The 17799-nt window shown below is 47.3% G+C and overlaps 2 protein-coding genes across 2 annotated transcripts; both read left to right on the forward strand.

Annotated features, from left to right (window-relative positions):
* Window positions 1-2246: 2246 nt before the first annotated feature.
* Window positions 2247-13745, forward strand: LOC311365063 (uncharacterized protein). The gene is made up of 18 exons (XM_084484582.1): window positions 2247-2280; window positions 2926-3042; window positions 3229-3338; window positions 3565-3675; window positions 4354-4398; window positions 4756-4782; window positions 7117-7188; window positions 7418-7480; window positions 7591-7617; window positions 7722-7766; window positions 8190-8225; window positions 8324-8404; window positions 9402-9498; window positions 9815-9954; window positions 10802-10921; window positions 11712-11841; window positions 12961-13063; window positions 13607-13745. The coding sequence occupies exons 2-18, from the start codon at window positions 2940-2942 to the stop codon at window positions 13674-13676; spliced, it is 1380 nt and encodes a 459-aa protein (XP_084340708.1). The 5' UTR covers window positions 2247-2280; window positions 2926-2939; the 3' UTR covers window positions 13677-13745.
* A 974-nt stretch (window positions 13746-14719) lies between these two features.
* On the forward strand, window positions 14720-16951 carry LOC311365072 (peptidyl-prolyl cis-trans isomerase FKBP14-like). The gene is made up of 4 exons (XM_084484593.1): window positions 14720-14990; window positions 15086-15237; window positions 15653-15780; window positions 16413-16951. Exons 1-4 carry the CDS (start codon window positions 14797-14799, stop codon window positions 16569-16571), a joined length of 633 nt encoding a protein of 210 aa, XP_084340719.1. The 5' UTR covers window positions 14720-14796; the 3' UTR covers window positions 16572-16951.
* The last annotated feature ends 848 nt before the right edge of the window (window positions 16952-17799 follow it).

Raw genomic sequence — 17799 nt, forward strand, 5'->3', positions numbered from 1 at the left:
CCATGATTTATGCATTCAACAACAGAAATACTCAATACACACTGCGCATGAAAAACAACCATAGCCACGGCAGAGCACAGGGGGGCGCTGTTCTGTCTGGTGCACCTTATATAAGAATAACGTGTTCACGTATAACATACAGGAAATATGTGTGCACGTTACAGAAGATGAAATGATGGCCACAGGTCGTAAACAAGCGCACATGGATATGGAGGGCGGGGGGATTCAGAACAAATGTTGTTTGAAAATACATGTTGTTTAATAAAATACAACAATAACAACCAAATAATGGTGGTTATATAACAGAGCAGACCTATATCCTACCCCATTATATCCCCTCTAAACATTGAAAGAAAATCAAAAGCACAACTAGCAGTTTAAAGCCATATGTTGATCTAGGACTACACATATCTAAAATCCTTATATTTAAAGTATTTTTGGTTCAGAAATGTCGAGGTTCAACGTAACCGTGTTTTTCAGAAACGTAAAAGAGTGTTTCATTATGGAGACTGGGTTGTTATAAAGGCCTACAAATAACCATGCACTCAAACTGTATTTTATCATTCTCAATAAAACAAAAACATGTTCGTTTTCTATAATTAGTAGATTTTGTAGGCTATTCAATAAAAAAAAAGTGTACTCTATTATTTGTATTTTTTCCCACAGACCTAAAGACTTTGAGACGACTATCAAAAGAAGAGAACAGAGTAATCTGTGAAGTTACAGACCACGGATTCAATGTCAATATTAATACGACGTGTTTACTGCTTCAATTAACGTCTTCGTATTCAGAAGGCCTTTTACTAAAGCTTGAACATTTTCTTTCATGTATAAAATCAATAAATATTAAAAAATGATTACGCATTGTGTTGTTGTACCAATTGTGTACTTTCTTCCCCAATAGAAGAAAGGTAGAAGCAGTTATGCTCAAATCTAAATGACAGATTTTCTTATTAGATCTTATGAAGTCACAGTGACTTTAATAACCAGACATCCGAGGTCGGTAATATTTGCTTTCGAAACAGCATGGAAGGCCATCTCAGTTAGGGGTCGCATGAGTGCAGGCGCATTGGTGGGAGGAGTTCAGAGTCGGGATGGCAGCGGGAAAAAAGCTGTTTTTGAAACGTGAGGATTTGAGTGGACAGAGGCCTATAGCGCCCCCCAGAGGGCAACAGCGGGAAGCTGCCTTTTCAAATCACATTATTAACAAGCTGCCTTCCTAACCTCCCTACCAGTTCCCCGCCACCACCGTGCTGTCGTGTTCCCTTCCTCCACCTATCAGGTCAAAATCATCACCCCAGGGCTGTACAAGGAAAGAGACAGACCAGCGGTGGCATAGAGGGCGAGAGACTAGGCTGGTGAGCCATGGGCTAAACCATTGATGTTATCGTTGGAACAAAACTAAACATGTTTTGTCTTCTAAAAGCAAGAGATTTGTAGGCTATGTATTTTTTTTTGATTGATTGAGGAAGGATGTGGGGCAAAGGTAAGGGATAATTAATTCACATCTAATAAAACTTTGAGAAAACTATTAGTCAGGTTCAATAGTGTTGAATAATAACATACACAGGTGTAAAGCGACACACACACACACACACACACACACACACACACACACACACACACACACACACACACACACACACACACACACACACACACACACACACACACACACACACACACACACACACACACTCTCTCACACACACACACACACACACACACACACACACACACACACACACACACACACACACACACACACACACACACACACACACACACACACACACACACACACAGCAGTGTCCCAGTCCGGCTCCCTGTGAGAGCAGGAACGTCCAGCAGAGGGCGGCATTTCGTTGTAAATTAGAGCATCACTCATGATCCCAGTGTTAAAATGACAATAAATTGAACTCAACTTGCATGCATTTTTTTAATCGAATGAAATTAATCGATCCGATATTGATTCTGAGATTAGCATTGACTTTCTCCTATAATCCACGGGGAGCAGCAGGCTAGGCCTACACATCGCACTCCAGTCTTCATTCATTTGCGCGCCGATGCGCCACTGGAAACTGACAGGTCCTCCCTGGTCCCTTTCCCTTACGTGGTTAACCGGAAAGCGATCGATACGGTGGATCAAATTGATCAGCAAGCCAAACGCTACGCGGTAAATGACCGATGAAACCACTAGTCCTACACACACTGTCTAAGCAGCGACTGACAGCGTGTCCGTACCAGGCCTACCCAAGACGGCGGGAAAACCTCAGTAAGGTAAGGGAACCGGTCTGCATGCAATGCATGGCAGCACACGTTGCTGGTGTTTATTTTAATAATCAGTGTAATGAGTCAACATGCGAAATGGAACATATAAGCATCAGGTGGCCTAATCGTTATCTTCAAATGTTCGACAGCTTCAGACATGAACCCTTCATTTATACACGTAACGAATATGGAACGGATGATTTTTTTTTTTATCCGGTTCTATTAGCTCCGACCAAACCGTGCACACATATAGACTCTATGTTTACAGAAATGGACAAACAACTGGTGGTTCAAATGTTGCATCAAATGCGTTTACATTTTAGCCTTTATGATGGTTTAGGGTTGGGTAAATTAATACGTTGAAATGTCTGTAGTGTGTGTTGTCCAGTCTTCTGTGAGAAACGTAAACGTGTCACGCTGGCACCGCTGATGGACTAGTTGGCTCACGGCTGTAATGACAGCGGTGGCTGAGTGCTGCAGCAGTAGTGCATATAGTGCTCTTTCAGTCTACAAGTTTTTGAGGGAGGGAGGCGCCGAGCAAGTGTTTTAAGAGGAAAGGAACACTCGTATAAAGACGAGGGACAGCTTCACGATCGGAGCTAGGTGGGTAGGGCATTGAGGCATTGCTATCAGTTGGCGTTTCTGAATCTACAGTCTGATCGTCCACGATGGACTTTGTGAAGACGTCGGTGTACCTCTGCGTCGCTTTGTGCTCGGCACGGGCTCTCTTCCAACGCACACACACAGACAACATCCACTTCGCGCGCTCAGGTGAGACATTAGGCCTACAGGTATGTGTGTGTGTGTGTGTGTGTGTGTGTGTGTGTGTGTGTGTGTGTGTCTGTCTGTGTCTGTGTGTGTGTCTGTGTCTGCGCCTGCATGCATGCCTTTTCTCCATGTGCACTGTGTCTATACGGTGTGTGTAGAGCTGTGTGTGTGTGTGTGTCTCTCTGCCAGCTCTCAGGCTGCTGGATCAGCCCACCAGATTCGAGCCATGTTGTCTGATGTCACCGCCGCCACCACCGCTCTTTCCTCCGCCTCCCATGCTGTGGAAGCATGGGAACCCTGTGGGTTGTGAACACACACACACACACGCACACACACACACATTTGAAAGTGTGCATGGACACTCACACACAAACACACACACACACGCACACACTTTAAATATTTGTCTTTATGCACCATCGACACAACAATGATATTAACCTTTGAAAAACATTTGCATGTTGTTGATATACGTGTGTGTGTGTGTGTGTGTGTGTGTGTGTGTGTGTGTGTGTGTTTTTGAAGGGTGACTTTGGCCTCCTAGTGCCAGGTACTGGGAAGGGACCGGACCATGTTGAACCCACAGCGGGGGTCCCTGGTTGTGCCAGCGGACCACCTGGTCCACCAGGTCCAGAGGTGAGAAACCTCCACGCAAACACGCACACAGGCGCACACACGAGCACACGCACACACGCACACATGCACACACACATACATACATGCAGTGTGACACACACACACACACAAACAAACTGACACAAACACAATTTCACACGTCCACACACACATACACACACACGCAATGGCACACGTCCACACACACACAATGGCACAAGTCCACACGCACACAATGGCACACGTCCACACGCACACAAACACACACACACACACAAACACACACACACACACACACACACACACACACACACACAATAATACCACCACAAAGTAATGATGGATGGAAATCTCAGCCGAGGAAGTGTTGGCAGCAGGCAAGTGTGTGTGTGTGTGTGTGTGTGTGTGTGTGTGTGTGTGTGTGTGTGTGTGTGTGTGTGTGTGTGTGTGTGTGTGTGTGTGTGTGTGTGTGTGTGTGTGTGCGTGCGTGCGTGCGGTGTAATGCACTCTTCATTAGGTAATGCAATGAGCAGCACTGCTTTGACCGCTCATGAAGGACAGCGGGGAGTTTGGTGAAAGCAAAAGCGGCAGGGAGGAAAAAACAACATGGCCGCCGGAGATCGCATCAATCTCCCCCCCCCCCCCCCCCCCCCTCGCTAGAATGATCATCTCTGTGTCTGGTGGCTTCTTGTGTTCCAGGGCCACAGCGGACTGCCCGGCGTCAGAGGACCCAAAGGAGAGAAGGTTTGTGTTTGTGTTTGCATTGTGTGTGTGTGTGTGTGTGTGTGTGTGTGTGCTTGTCTCTGTTTTTGTTGGATTGGTGTTTGTTTGTGTATGTGTGTGTGTGTGTCTGTTCTTTCCTTAGTTCACGTGTCTGTATATGTATATATCTTCATCGATACGTTCATCAATATGTTCACGTGTGTGTGTGTGTGTGTGTGTGAGGTCTTGTGTGTGTCTGGCGGTTGCGGTTCTTCACCTCTACTGTCACACTTCCGGACATTTTCCAAACATACCTCCACATTGTGTCCTTGTCTGTCACTGCTCTAATGAGGAGTACCCCCCCCAGCCCACTAACCCCTGTCATGTGTCCTCCTTTAGGGGGAGTTTGGACGTCCTGGGTTAAAGGTGAGCTTCTGCCCCCCCCCTCTCTCTCTCTCTCTCTCTCTCTCTCTCTCTCTCTCTCTCTCTCTCTCTCTCTCTCTCTCTCTCCCTATTTGCTCTCTCTCTCTCTCTCCCTATTGCTTTCTCTCTCCCTCTCTCTCTCTCTCCCTATTGCTTTCGCTCTCTCTCTCTCTCTCTCTCTCTCTCTGTCCTCTGTCACCGGCCTCTTCTTGTCCTTGGTAAATAGGATTCAGACTGTAGCCGCTCAGCTCCTCTGTAGCGGCCGCGCGGCTCGTTAGCTCAGCCAGCAGCAGTGAAGCGGGGCCATCTTCCAGACCCTTCTATCTCTCTCTCTCTCTCTCTCTCCTCGTAGTCCCTTCTTCACATCCTCTTCTCTCATTTTCCAGCCCTCTTCTCTCTCTCTCTCTACTCTCTTCCTTCTCCCTTTCTCATCCCTCTCTCTTTTATGTACTTATTCACTCCCTCTCTGTTTCCTCTCCTGCGTTCCTCTCTTTACATAATTGCAATAACTGCAACAGATTTATAGTCGCTCCCTTTTCAATTGAGTGAGTTTAACACATTGTTATTTGAAGTGCAGATACAGAAAACCTCTCTCTCTCTCTCTCTCTCTCTCTCTCTCTCTCTCTCTCTCGCTCTTTCTGTCTCTCTCTGTCTCTCTCTCTCTCACATACACACTATCTTCTCTCTCTCCCTCTCACTCTCTCTTTCTCGCTCTCGCTATCTCTATCTCTGTGTTCTCTGTCCCATCCGCTCTCTCCAACCCTCCCTCCCACCTTCTCTCTCTCCCTCACCTCTCCCTCTCCCCTCTCTCTCTCCCCATCTCTCTCCCTCCCCTCTCTCACTCCAACCCTCCCTCCCACCTCTCTCTCTCCCTCTACCCTCGCTCTCTCTCTCTCCCTCCTCTCTCTCTGCCCCTCCCCCCCCCCCTTTCTCCCCCATCCCCTTGGCCCGGCTCCATTCCTCCACTGTGTGTGCTGCCGCTGTGCTCCTCCTCCCCCTCCTCCTCCCCCTCCTCCTCCTCCCCCTCCTGCTGCTGCGGCGGGCCGGCCCCCGTCCTGCTGATCCAGGCTGTCCTCCGCGGCCCCGCCCTCTTTACACGCTTTTTAATCTCCCAGAGTGCCTCCAAGCTCTGAGATAAATCAACCTGGCCCCCACCACCACCGCCGCCACCAGCATCTCTGCTCTGGGTGGCCGGGTGGCGTGGATGGGTGGGTGGATGGGTGGGTGGGTGGGTGGGTGGATGGGTGGGGCGGCTGGCAGCGGGGCAAGGCTTTTAATGACCGCCCCCCCCCCCCCCCCCCGCTAAATGAGAGCACAGTCCCGGAATGGCGGAGGCAGAAACGGCGGCGAAAGGGGAGGGGGGGGAGGGGGGAGGTGAGCAGTTGGCAGTGCCCGCAGGTGTCGCTGAGATGCGCGAGTTACTGCGTAATATATTTGGCTGCGTTTGGGTTTCGCCGGAGCAAAAAAAAAAAAGAGGGTTTGGCGAGGGGCACGAGATGGATGGTTTCTCTGCTGATCTGGATTGTAATTAACGTGCTCAGTGACATTCCCTCTCTCCTCGCGTGTTTTATGATCCGAGTATTTCCACCTTACTCACGTCAGATTAGCCTTCAGAAATGATCTGACGATGCATTCTGCACGGCGCCTGCTTTTTAACGATCAACCAAACAATCTGCCGCGCCCACGTCTTACTGGCCGAGCTCCATTTTCTCACAATGGAAACACCGGTCGGTCACAAGTTAACTGTTGGGCTGGTCTGGCTCTTCGCTATGAACTCTGGGAAATCTGTTTGGTTTCCAACAGATGGCCAGTTTCAGATTGCTCATTGCTGTATTGTATGTGTGTTAGGGGTGTAACGATGCACAAAAGTCACGATTCGGTACGTACCTCAGTTTTTCAGTCACGGTTCGGTATGTTTTTCGGTACAGCAGTTTTTATTATTTAATTTTTTTTTAAACAATTTGATTTTGAGTTGATTTATTAAATTGTATCAAAAAAATGCCTTACACACATGAAAAGACATCAAAAACAATGGAGGATAAAAACACAAAAGTCCAGGACTTATTTCCATTGTGGTCCTCAACACAAAACATCAGGACAAGACAAGACACTCACAGAGTGTGTGATAATCAATAAAAACATTTTTCCAAAAAAAAAAATATATATACATATTTTTTTTTTTTTTTTTTTTTTTTCGGTACGTACCGAAATTAAACGTGCATGGATTACGAATACGCGGATTACGAATACGCGTATCGTCACACCCGTAATGTGTGTGTTTGTCAGTGTGTCATTTGTGGTCCTGTCTAATGACCTGTGACCTTGTGTCCCTCCTAGGGTCGCACTGGGGCCCCTGGGCTCCCAGGGAAACCAGGTGCGCAAGGACGGCCTGGTGTAGCAGGGCCCACAGTGAGTGACCAAAACCAAACTTGTTTAATAAATGTTTTACTGTTGCTCTTCGTTGCGTGGACATATTTCCCAGACATATTCACTGGAAATATATATTCATATGGGAAGATGCTTGTGTTGACAATAATGGTTAAAAACGTATTCCTCCTTTGGTCATTGTCATGATTGGCTTGATTAACTTTTCGGAGAAACAGTCTTATTTGAGGATTTCTTTGAATCTTTCTTTCAGGGAGAGAAGGGCGACCCAGGACTCATGGGCTTACCTGGACTCAGAGGACCGCCAGGGCTTAAGGCTAGTGAACAAAGATCAACAGAACAGTACTCTGTACAACTAACACAAACGTACGATTTGTTTCAATGTGACATGACTGCTTTCAAAATGCGTACCGTGTCACTTTTCAGGGCTTCCCCGGTTCCAATGGAGAAAGGGTAAGCAGAGAGTCCATCTCACAACCTATATGACTTCAGTGAGTCCTTAACGTGGATCCTCCTTGTTTCTGATGTCCATTGTCTCTTGCCGTCTTCCATTGCAGGGGTCCCGCGGGGCCCCTGGAGTAACGGGCCCCAAAGGGGACAAAGTAAGTAAACGTGACCTTTTATTTGGTCTTTTCTGAAACTTTAACAATCATACGTTGTCATGGTGCCTCACAAACTCGGACCGATCTTGAATCATTGAAGCGGATTACATCGAGGCGTGGTTGGTTAGCCTGGCGGTGTCAGGGTCGGCTGGGGTGCTGCTATCTCTGGAAGCGTCCTGCTTCGCAAAGGTCGCCAGGGACAAGACCTCCCCGTTATATAAAGCTTCCTCCACACCAGCTGTTGAGCTCGGGGAGACCTGAAATAGGTCACTCGCTCTTCATTGAAGATTAGGGTGCTTCAATTAGACCCAAGGTCCTAGAGATTCTTTTTTTTTTTCCGACGCCAGCACCCTAAAAATAGATGACGAATCTGTGCTCCAGATAGATAATGCTTTTTTTATTTCTGGATTCTCTGGTCTTCAGGGGTCTGTTGGATTGACGGGGATGCTGGGACAGAAGGTTGGTGACTATCAATTTGTTTGATGCAGCCGTGTGACTTTAAACCCTGACGTGATCCTCATCACCGGAACGCCTTCCCCCCCCCCCCCCCCCCCCAGGGTGAGATGGGAACAAAGGGTGAGGAAGGTGTCGCAGGAAGGAGAGGGCCGACTGGACGACCGGGAAAGAGAGGAAAACAGGTGAGGAGAGTGGCAGAGAGGTGTGTGTGTGTGTGTGTGTGTGTGTGTGTGTGTGTGTGTGTGTGTGTGAGTGTGTGTCTGTAAGTGTGTGAGTGTGTGTGTGTGTGTGTGTGTGTGCGCATGCATGCGTGTGTGTGCGTGCGTGTGTGTGTGTGTGTCTGTGTGAGTGTGTGTGTGTCTGTGTGAGTGTGTGTCTGTAAGTGTGTGAGTGTGTGTCTGTGAGTGTGTATGTGTGTGTATTCACGTGGCTGTGTTTTACACTTTGACACACACACACTAGGCTCATTCCAGCATATTTGGGACTGGCAGTGTCCTCACTAGCACTAGTCACTCCAACCTCTACATTTAGCCTTCAACGAAAGACAGCCTCTTTTGACATCAATAGTCTGAACAGCTCTGAAAGTACACACATATTACTAGTAGTACTATATAGTACATAGTACTATACACATTCATGTATAGATTCACGTGTTTAAATGCAGAAAGTGCATACGCATGCACATGGCACAGCTGCACACGCGTGGGGAACGCTCACACTCAAAATGAGTGTGTTGTGGTCCGTTTTGCAAAACGTATTCCATCTATGTGCGAGTGCCCTTTGTGATCTGGGGCGTAAAGGTCAGCTTCACACTGTGGATATCACAGTGTGCCAATGGACTGAGTTTATAAAGCGCTTTTCTAACCAGCGGCCACTCATTGTGCTTAACAGTTTTTGCCTAACGTTTCCCCATTCATGCACACATTCACACACACATTCACACACACATTCACACACTGACAGCAATGTCAACCATGCAAGGCGACCGCCAGCAGCAAGGGTTAGGTGTCTTGCTCAGGGACACCCCGACACTAGGGGGAGCCGGGGATTGTGTGTGTGTGTGTGTGTGTGTATGTGTATGTGTGTGTGTGTGCGTGCGCGCGTGCATGCGTGTGCTGTGCTGTGCAGACAAATATTTTACTGTGTGTCGTTAAACGGATGTTATTTTGTTTTGTAAAGGGCACTAAAGGCCATGCCGGGGCCCCGGGACGTTTGGGCCCCTCAGGCCCACAGGGCCCTTTAGGTCGTCCAGGCCCCCCGGGGCCACCTGCCTCAGGTGAGACCAGCTCTTATCCACACCGCATAGCAAACAGAAAACACGACGTACACAAGTAAGGGGCGATGTACAGCCAGCGGGTCTTATTAATACATACCAGTATTCAACATCAACATGTAATACAACCACATAACACATGTGTAGTAATCAACTGCCGTACAAATTCTTACCTGAAATACTTTTTTCTTTACGCGATAAAAAAAAATGGTACATCTAAATATGCATATAATAAATATACAATGAATAATGTTTCATGGATCGACACGTTTTAGCTGTTTTACTATACAACCCCCTCCTGCACCTGCTCCTGTTCCAGCCCTCTACGTGGTGGGGGAGAAGGGGGACTTGGGACCCCGCGGCCCCCCGGCTGTCTGCCGCTGTGACCCCGCTCCGGGGGTGAGCAGCGCCCCGTTCAGCAGCTACACGCGGCTGGACAACTTCCACAAAGTCCCGGCAGTGAGTCTGACTCACTCACCCACTCAAAACCGAAACGAAAGTCGAAAACAAAAAACGTTGGGGGCGTTTGAGTCATTGGCAAAAAAAAATAATACCCCCATCTAACTTTTCCAACGGTTTCAGCAGAATTCATTAATAACCGAATGTGTTGGTTGCTTTCGCCGGCTAAACCGATAATTAGGCCGAACTAATAATTATGCAAGCAGAGATGCAGAGGTAAACGAGCTACGATGGCCGCCCTGCTGTGGTGCTTAACGAGCCAGCGTTTTACCCCTGGAAAAGAAGAGCAGCCAAAGTGATTACATTTCACCGTAAAAAATGAGCCGTAAAAATGGCATATTTTACAGCAGAGATTTTGTCTTTATGAGAGCCGTAAAAATGGCATATTTTACAGCAGAGATTTTGTCTTTATGATGTTATTTTATGTCTGGTTTTGTTAGTATCCCATAAAAAACACCACAAAATGTAGGAAAACCTTGAATTGTGACTTTTACATTGCTGCCAGAGATTTTTGTATGTATGTCAGGACATTCCTTTTTATAGATCTGCGTGTGTGTGTGTGTGTGTGTGTGTCTATTTGTATGTGTGGCTGTATGGCTGTGTGCCTTTTGTGTGTATGTGTATGTGTATGTGTCGGTATGCGAGTGTGTGTGTCTGTGTCTATGTGTTTGTGTGTGTGTCTGTGTGTGTGTGTGTGTGAGTGTGTGTGTCTGTGTGTATGTGTTTATGTCTGTGTGTGTGTGTCTGTATGTGTGTGTGTGTGTGTGTGTGTGTGTGTGTGTGTGTGTCTGTGTGTGCGCGTGTGTGTGTTTGTGCGCGTGTGTGTGTGTGTGTTGTGTGTGTGCAGATATATGTCGTGAGCAGTGAGGAGGAGCTGAACAACCTACAAGTAGACAACGCTATAGCTCTCCGTAAGGATCAGAGGTCACTCTACTTCAGAGACAAAGATGGATGGAAGCCAATACAGGTAACTTTCTATCTATGTCTAACGTTGATCATTCTATTGTTCTATGCACTCTTCATTCATTTGATCTATTCTATAGTATCATTCTATCATGCTACAATTCGATCTATTGCTCTATTGTTCCATATGTGCTTCGGTTGTGACTCTTGCGATCGGAACTGCCTTTTAGCCTGGACAGTAGCGTCTGACCATAACGCCAGCAGGTATCAAGTCTCGCACTTAACCCACAACTTACTTTAAGATTTATTTACTATCAAGTATCGGCAGGAACCCATGCAACGCTTACATACCAGACGAATCCTGGCGAGCTCAGTGTAGGCATGGGGAGTGGTTTGAATCATGTCGCCACAGTAGCCTGCCCACATGGTGCCCAGATCCGTCCACACACACACACACACACACACACACCGATGCAATCCAATCACAACGTGAGCCTGGGGATGTGGCCTTGCTCACCGTAACTCAATGTGAGCGGGATCCCATCTGGGACCCGGACGGTCCCGACCGGGCAGTTAAAGCGTCCCGGCGTTGATCTGGAGATAAGCGCAATCGCAAACGACGTGTGGCCCCCGAGGCCCATCCGTCTCGCTCTCTCTCTCTCTCTCTCTCTCTCTCTCTCTCTCTCTCTTTATTCATCTATCACTTCAGCCATCGCCATTCAGTTATTTATCTCCTCCCGGTACCTGGACCAGGACCACCACCCCCCCACCCAGTGAGCGGTTGTTATCCGTCCCCTGCGTGGGGGCATCTATATGAGGCTACATATCACCGCTAAGCCCTCTCTCTCCTCCAGCCCTTCCACCCCTTCCAGTCCACGGAGAAAGTGCCAGAGCAGGCGGGCGTGTGCGGCGACGGGAGGGTGCAGGCCGCCCAGGGAGAGGAGTGTGATGACGGCAACAAGGTCGTGACCGACGCCTGTCTCAGTGAGTCGTGCGCGCGTGCACGCGTCACGCACACACAACTGTGTCGACAAACGCCGACACACACACACGCACGCACACACGCACGCGTGATCCTACAGACTTCGACTGTGCATACCGACGTTTCTGCTTTCCATACAGACCATGCATGCACCACTGTACTCTCACACACACACACACACACACCCATGCAAACAAAATAATACATTCACATTAATTCATTCATTCATTCATTCAACGTTTATTTCAAATGATCGGAGGAAACATTGATTAGGACCCTCATTGAGAATGACGACATGATAGCGCTATAGGAAATAAAATACAAAGACAAAATCAATCAAAAGAAAAAGACAGTCATGGGACGATTATTAAGTACTTTCCCAAAGTGTCCGAAAGGGATGAGTAGTATAGTAGTATTGATTTGAAGGTGACATTGCAAGATATTCCATGAGTCCCCATAAAGACACACACACAATGATACAGTGGCACAGGGACTATAAAGACACACGCAGACATACACACGTGGTCACACACACACACACACTCAACTTCACTAGCATACACATAAACACACACATACAAATAAACACATGAGCACCAGGAATCAACAACCTACACCTTTCCACGCACACGCACGCACACACGCACACACACACGCACACATACACACACGCACGCACGCACGCACACGCACACGCACACGCACACACACACTCACTCTCTTTTCATGCTGCAGACAGCTGCCTGGCTCCAACCCCCGGCGTTCATTTAGAATCGAATCCCTGCCGGTGTGTCCGAGCGCGGGCCAGGCAGCCCGGCGACTGGGCTCCTCGTTAATCTGGGTCCCTCTCCGTCTGTCAGCCTCGCTCGCCCCCCTATACCTCTCAATCCAATTAGAAACACGACTCGCAAACTGCTGCATGGGCTCGAACCACGGAACCCACCAGAGTGCCGGAGCAATTAGGGCGTCTCACTGCTTCTTTTTCATCTTTCCTTTTGTCTGCCTTATGATCCCCGTGCCCCTGATATTCCTAACAGTATCCTTCGCCGCTTTCGTTCGTCTTTGATCCTTTTTTTTTGTTGTTTTGTGCGTGTCGTTTTTTGCGTGTCACTTTTTCCCAGACTGCAAGTGGGCCTACTGCGGGGACGGCTACCGGCACGAGGGCATGGAGGAATGCGACGGGAAGGACTTTGGTTACCAGACGTGCAAGTCCTACCTCCCCGGGTATGTCTACGGTCTCTGAGCACCACCCCCCGCATCAGACACACACACACACACACACAGGCGCACGTGCAGCTTTACGAGTGTGTGTGTGGGGGAGTGTGCGGGACTCGTAAATGTGTGTTGAAAATGTACACACCAAAAATTGCTTGTCTGTCTGTGTGTGTGTGTGTGTGTGTGTGTGTGTGTGTGTGTGTGTGTGTGTGTGTGTGTGTGTGTGTGTGTGTGTGTGTGTGTGTGTGTGTGTGTGTGTGTGTGTGTGTGTGTGTGTGTGTGTCTATTTGTATGCATGTATGTGTTTTTCACTCTGTGTGTGTGTGTGTGTGTGTGTGTGTGTGTGTGTGTGTGTGTGTGTGTGTGTGTGTGTGTGTGTGTGTGTGTGTGTGTGTGTGTGTGTGTGCGCGTGTGTGTTTGTCTCTGTTTGTGTGTGCGTGTGTGTGTGTGTGTGTGTTTGTCTCTATGTTTATGTGTGCATGTGTGCGCGTGCGTGTCTCCGTGCCTCTGCCTCTTACCCCTTCACGTGTGCGCTGCATGCGTCTCCTCCAGATCCTTTGGCCAGCTGAGATGCACCGAGGCCTGCGTGATGGACTCCACCGGCTGTAAGTACTTCACCTGAGAGAGGAGCCCCAGCCGGTGCCTCCAGCACCGCAGCTACCCTGAGCCGGCTGCATGTCCAGACTTCCCCCTCTTTGCTTTTGGGCTTCAGACTCTCTTCCTCTTACCACTGAAGGCAACATCCCCGGAAGACAACTGGTGCCATTCCTTCAGGGGGTGGGAGGGGGGGGGTGGGGGGGGCTGGGAAATTAACTAAGGACTAAAGGAGTGTATCTGATTACTGACCTCATCGGAGTCCTCCTGGTGGCTGCAGCACTGTTAATGACGACCATGGTGAATGTGTTTGACATGTTTTTAATAAGGTTTGGTTTTTAATAGCAACCGGTCGAGATGTCAAATGGCTGGCTGACTGTTACTGAAGTTGTGCTTGATGAAGAAATAAAAGATGTGTAGCAAGAGGCCATTGTAAATGGCGGCATTTTTTTGTGGCATATTTGAGTGGCAACGATGTTAGCAGTGATCGTATGGTGCACTGAGAATACAAATCAGGGGTGTGTACATAGGAATATATCTGAACAATTTAGATATCACACATAATATATTGATTAACTGTAACTGTGTGTAACTGCAGTGGAGCAGCGAATGCATGTGTGGTGATGTGGGGACCCCAGCATATTCCTATTAACTGTATGCATTAAGAATTTTAACAATGTTCTAACATTTACTCACCTATGGACCTATTTAAATTACTGTTGTAATTGTTGACGATAAACAATACATATTACTAGGCAAGCATGCTTGTATATATGTTTGTATTTATGTATGTATGTATGTTTTTTGTTTGTTTTTTACATTAAATGATTACTGAAATACCGAGATTTGTTAGCCTAGGAACTGAATGTCCGTTTAAAAAAAATTGAATTCGCAAACTCCTAATAAACTTGATTAACGTGTATTTCATGTGCAGCCTCCATTGATTCTAAGATGCTCTATGTGGGGGGCGTGGTTATAGGGGAAGGGCGTAGCACTCAGCCAATCACAAGAACACTTCCTGCAACAACTTCCATGATGAAACTTCACTGCCACGTATGGAGCCAACTGGTTCAATGAAGTTGCAAATCAGTTCTTAACTCCAACATTATTTATTCGTTTAACGGAACAGAGCGCGCTCTTCTTGCATAATGCTGCTGGCTGTCCTGAGTTGGTTGTGTACCTCTCTCTTGGTCTCCGTCCGCGGTGGTAAACTGCCCGAGGCCGAGGTGAATATAGAGGTTTTGCACAGACCTTTCCTCTGTCATCGCAAATCCAAGTATGGAGACATTCTCTTAGTGCATCATGAGGGATATTTCCAAAACGGTACAATGTTTCACTCAAGGTAAGGTATCAAGGTAACAATCAATAGTGTTACATTTTGCAAAGAAAACGATAAATTATCTCCCAAACTGAAACTATGTTCGTTTTTGCCTCCAGTTACACTGATGGCGACAAGCAGGCAGTGTGGTTCACGCTGGGCATCCGAGAAGTGATTAAGGGTTGGGATAAAGGCCTGCAGGAGATGTGCAGTGGAGAGAAGAGACGGCTGACCGTGCCCCCAGCTCTCGCATATGGAAAGGAGGGGAGAGGTATAGGCTACGACGTGTTGTATTTAGCAATTTGGCACTCATTTATTTTAAGACAATGCTAGTGGAATGCATCCATAACACACTTGATTCTCTGTTAAAGCCCTCTTGTTTTTGAATAGCATGAAAGGACTGCAACAACGGACGAGGGTCTTAAGAACCCACGCTGTTGTGTGGTCCCATTTTCTCACTATGGAGCATGTGAACAGTACTTCATGCATGCGTTTCTTGTGGTAAGAATTTGACGCACTTTAACCCCACTAACATAATGGCTGTTGTACTCTGCTTGACTGTCTTTCATAACACAAAGCAGATGAAATGTACTGGCTGATCATGACAGCACTTGTGATGCATGACCATAAAAGGTCATATATTGCAAGCAAACTCAGTGTGTGTGTGTGTGTATGCCGGTACTCAGGGAAGATCCCACCTGAGAGCACGTTGACCTTCGTCATCGAGGTCATGGAGATCCGCAACGGGCCCAGGTCCCACGAGTCCTTCCAGGAGATGGACCTCAACGACGACTGGAAGCTCTCCAGGGAGGAGGTGAGGGCGGCTTTCATTGGGATGTGGCGACATTGGAGTTTAGTTTATTTCACACAGTGGAGCAGAAAATGTATCGAATCAAATTTAGCTAATCGATTACAAATTTAAAAAAAAACATTTGCTGCCAAATGTTGCAGTTTGATTTCAGTATTTGGTTCTTGGATCTAGGAATAGTTGAGTTGTCTTGGCTGCTTGTCTGACAAAGCAATCACATCCGTCCCTCCCGGCCTATCACGTCGTTCCTCATAGGACGCTGTTTGGTCCTAACCACTGATTGGTTTGGACACAAACACAGAAGTTTAACTTGAAGCCTGGCAAGTTTGATTCATGTGGGATCGTAATCTCTCCAATCCAGCTGCACTGCTAGGTTAAGATAGAGGTTAAACTGTGTGTGTGTGTGTGTGTGTGTGTGTGTGTGTGTGTGTGTGTGTGTGTGTGTGTGTGTGTGTGTGTGTGTGTGTGTGTGTGTGTGTGTGTGTGTGTGTGTGTGTGGAAGCAGATGGACAAAGATGTAAGTCGTAATCAATTCAAGACCCAACATTGGGATTGCCTGCAAAGCACTTGTCTAACGGTGGTGCACACTCTTATTATCCCCCCCCCCCCCCTGTCCGCTACACCGGACCACTGCCCAGGTGAAGGAGTACCTGCGGAAGGAGTTCCAGCGCCACGGCTACCCCCCCAACGACACCCACCACGAGAGCATGGTGGAGGACATCTTCGTCAAGGAGGACGAAAACAAGGACGGCTTCATATCGTCCCGAGAGTTTACTTACGTACACGATGAACTTTAAAACACATTCCACGGCGTGGTTCTCTGATTGTATGTCCGTTTTTCATGTTCGCTGTAACATCTGATTGTGAACCTTCAAACCAACTGGTCCTTTGGGTGGATGTTGTTGAAGAAAATGGGTTTCCAATAATTGAAACATTGGTTAATGTGCTTGGTTCGCATGCATTTGGTGTAGGATAAAATCAAATTCATGTTTCTCAATACAACTATTTAATATCCATTCGGTAAACCTGAAACAGAATTGTAAACATGCAATATTTTTATTGCTGGTATGTTTATAAAACCCCCAACTTCTTTGTTCGTAAAACTAATGAAGTAAAGGTTTATTTTTCACATACACTTTTATACATGTACAAGGTGCAATGCATTTTCCTAGCCATGCTTGACTGGGGGGGGTGTCTACAGTCTGACGAAAACGAGACGATAACTAAATAAAACAATTAAAAACTACGACGAAATCTTTTGACACTTTCGTTAACGAATAAAAACGAGACGAAATTGTAAGCGGGACGATTTGGGAAGCTCTTTATGTGGGGAAGTACTGATCGTCCCGCCCGGCAGGTCAACTAGCAGGCGCTTGCTGCGTCGCAAGCAAGTGTCCCTTTGTAAACAGTTTGGCGCAACAATCACCGGTTAAAACACAATCAACTAGAAGTCATTGGTAGACGAGTCATCCCAAAATTCACGCAAAGATAAGCATCTTTCAGGGATGCAAACAGCGCGCTTTTCGGCAGCTGCCGCTTTTTTCACGGCTGTTTGGGTGACTTGTGTGAATCGTGTAGATCCGATGAGGTTTTTTTTTTGGGGGGGGGGGGGGGGTCTGGGAGGGTCTGAGGGTCTGATTATAATTTCATCAACATTAATTCTGTATTGCATCAACGGTATGCAATACAGAATTACTGTTGATGAAATTATAATCAGACCCTCAGACGCGGCGCCAAACTCCAGGGTCAGACTAAGTGAAAATCCTTGCAGCGCTTTTTTAGCGCTGATTTACTGTTTTCTCGTAGACTGTATCTATACATTTACTTATTTGGTAGATGATCTACCAATCACGGGGGGGGGGGGGGGTATTATCGATAATAGAAAATGCGGATCATTTTCTTTCTCGTGTGTCTCGTTTTTGCTTATAATGCTAAAGCCCAGTTCAGGCCAAAGATTCGCGACGCAACTGCTTGTAACTGCTTGCAACTCGCGACTCCTTGCGACGAGACGGGCTGAGACGTTCT

Source organism: Micromesistius poutassou (assembly GCF_964030765.1).
Source record: "Micromesistius poutassou genome assembly, chromosome: 20".
Taxonomy (NCBI): domain Eukaryota; kingdom Metazoa; phylum Chordata; class Actinopteri; order Gadiformes; family Gadidae; genus Micromesistius; species Micromesistius poutassou.

Excerpts from the sequence above, each read along its gene's own strand:
- LOC311365063 (XM_084484582.1), top strand. The coding sequence starts at position 2,940 with ATGGACTTTGTGAAGACGTCGGTGTACCTCTGCGTCGCTTTGTGCTCG. Across the intron at positions 7,481-7,590 it reads GAGGACCGCCAGGGCTTAAG|GGCTTCCCCGGTTCCAATGG; the intron begins GCTAGTGAACAA and ends GTCACTTTTCAG. Across the intron at positions 8,405-9,401 it reads CGGGAAAGAGAGGAAAACAG|GGCACTAAAGGCCATGCCGG; the intron begins GTGAGGAGAGTG and ends TGTTTTGTAAAG.
- LOC311365072 (XM_084484593.1), top strand. The coding sequence starts at position 14,797 with ATGCTGCTGGCTGTCCTGAGTTGGTTGTGTACCTCTCTCTTGGTCTCC. Across the intron at positions 15,238-15,652 it reads ATATGGAAAGGAGGGGAGAG|GGAAGATCCCACCTGAGAGC; the intron begins GTATAGGCTACG and ends GCCGGTACTCAG. Across the intron at positions 15,781-16,412 it reads GGAAGCTCTCCAGGGAGGAG|GTGAAGGAGTACCTGCGGAA; the intron begins GTGAGGGCGGCT and ends ACCACTGCCCAG.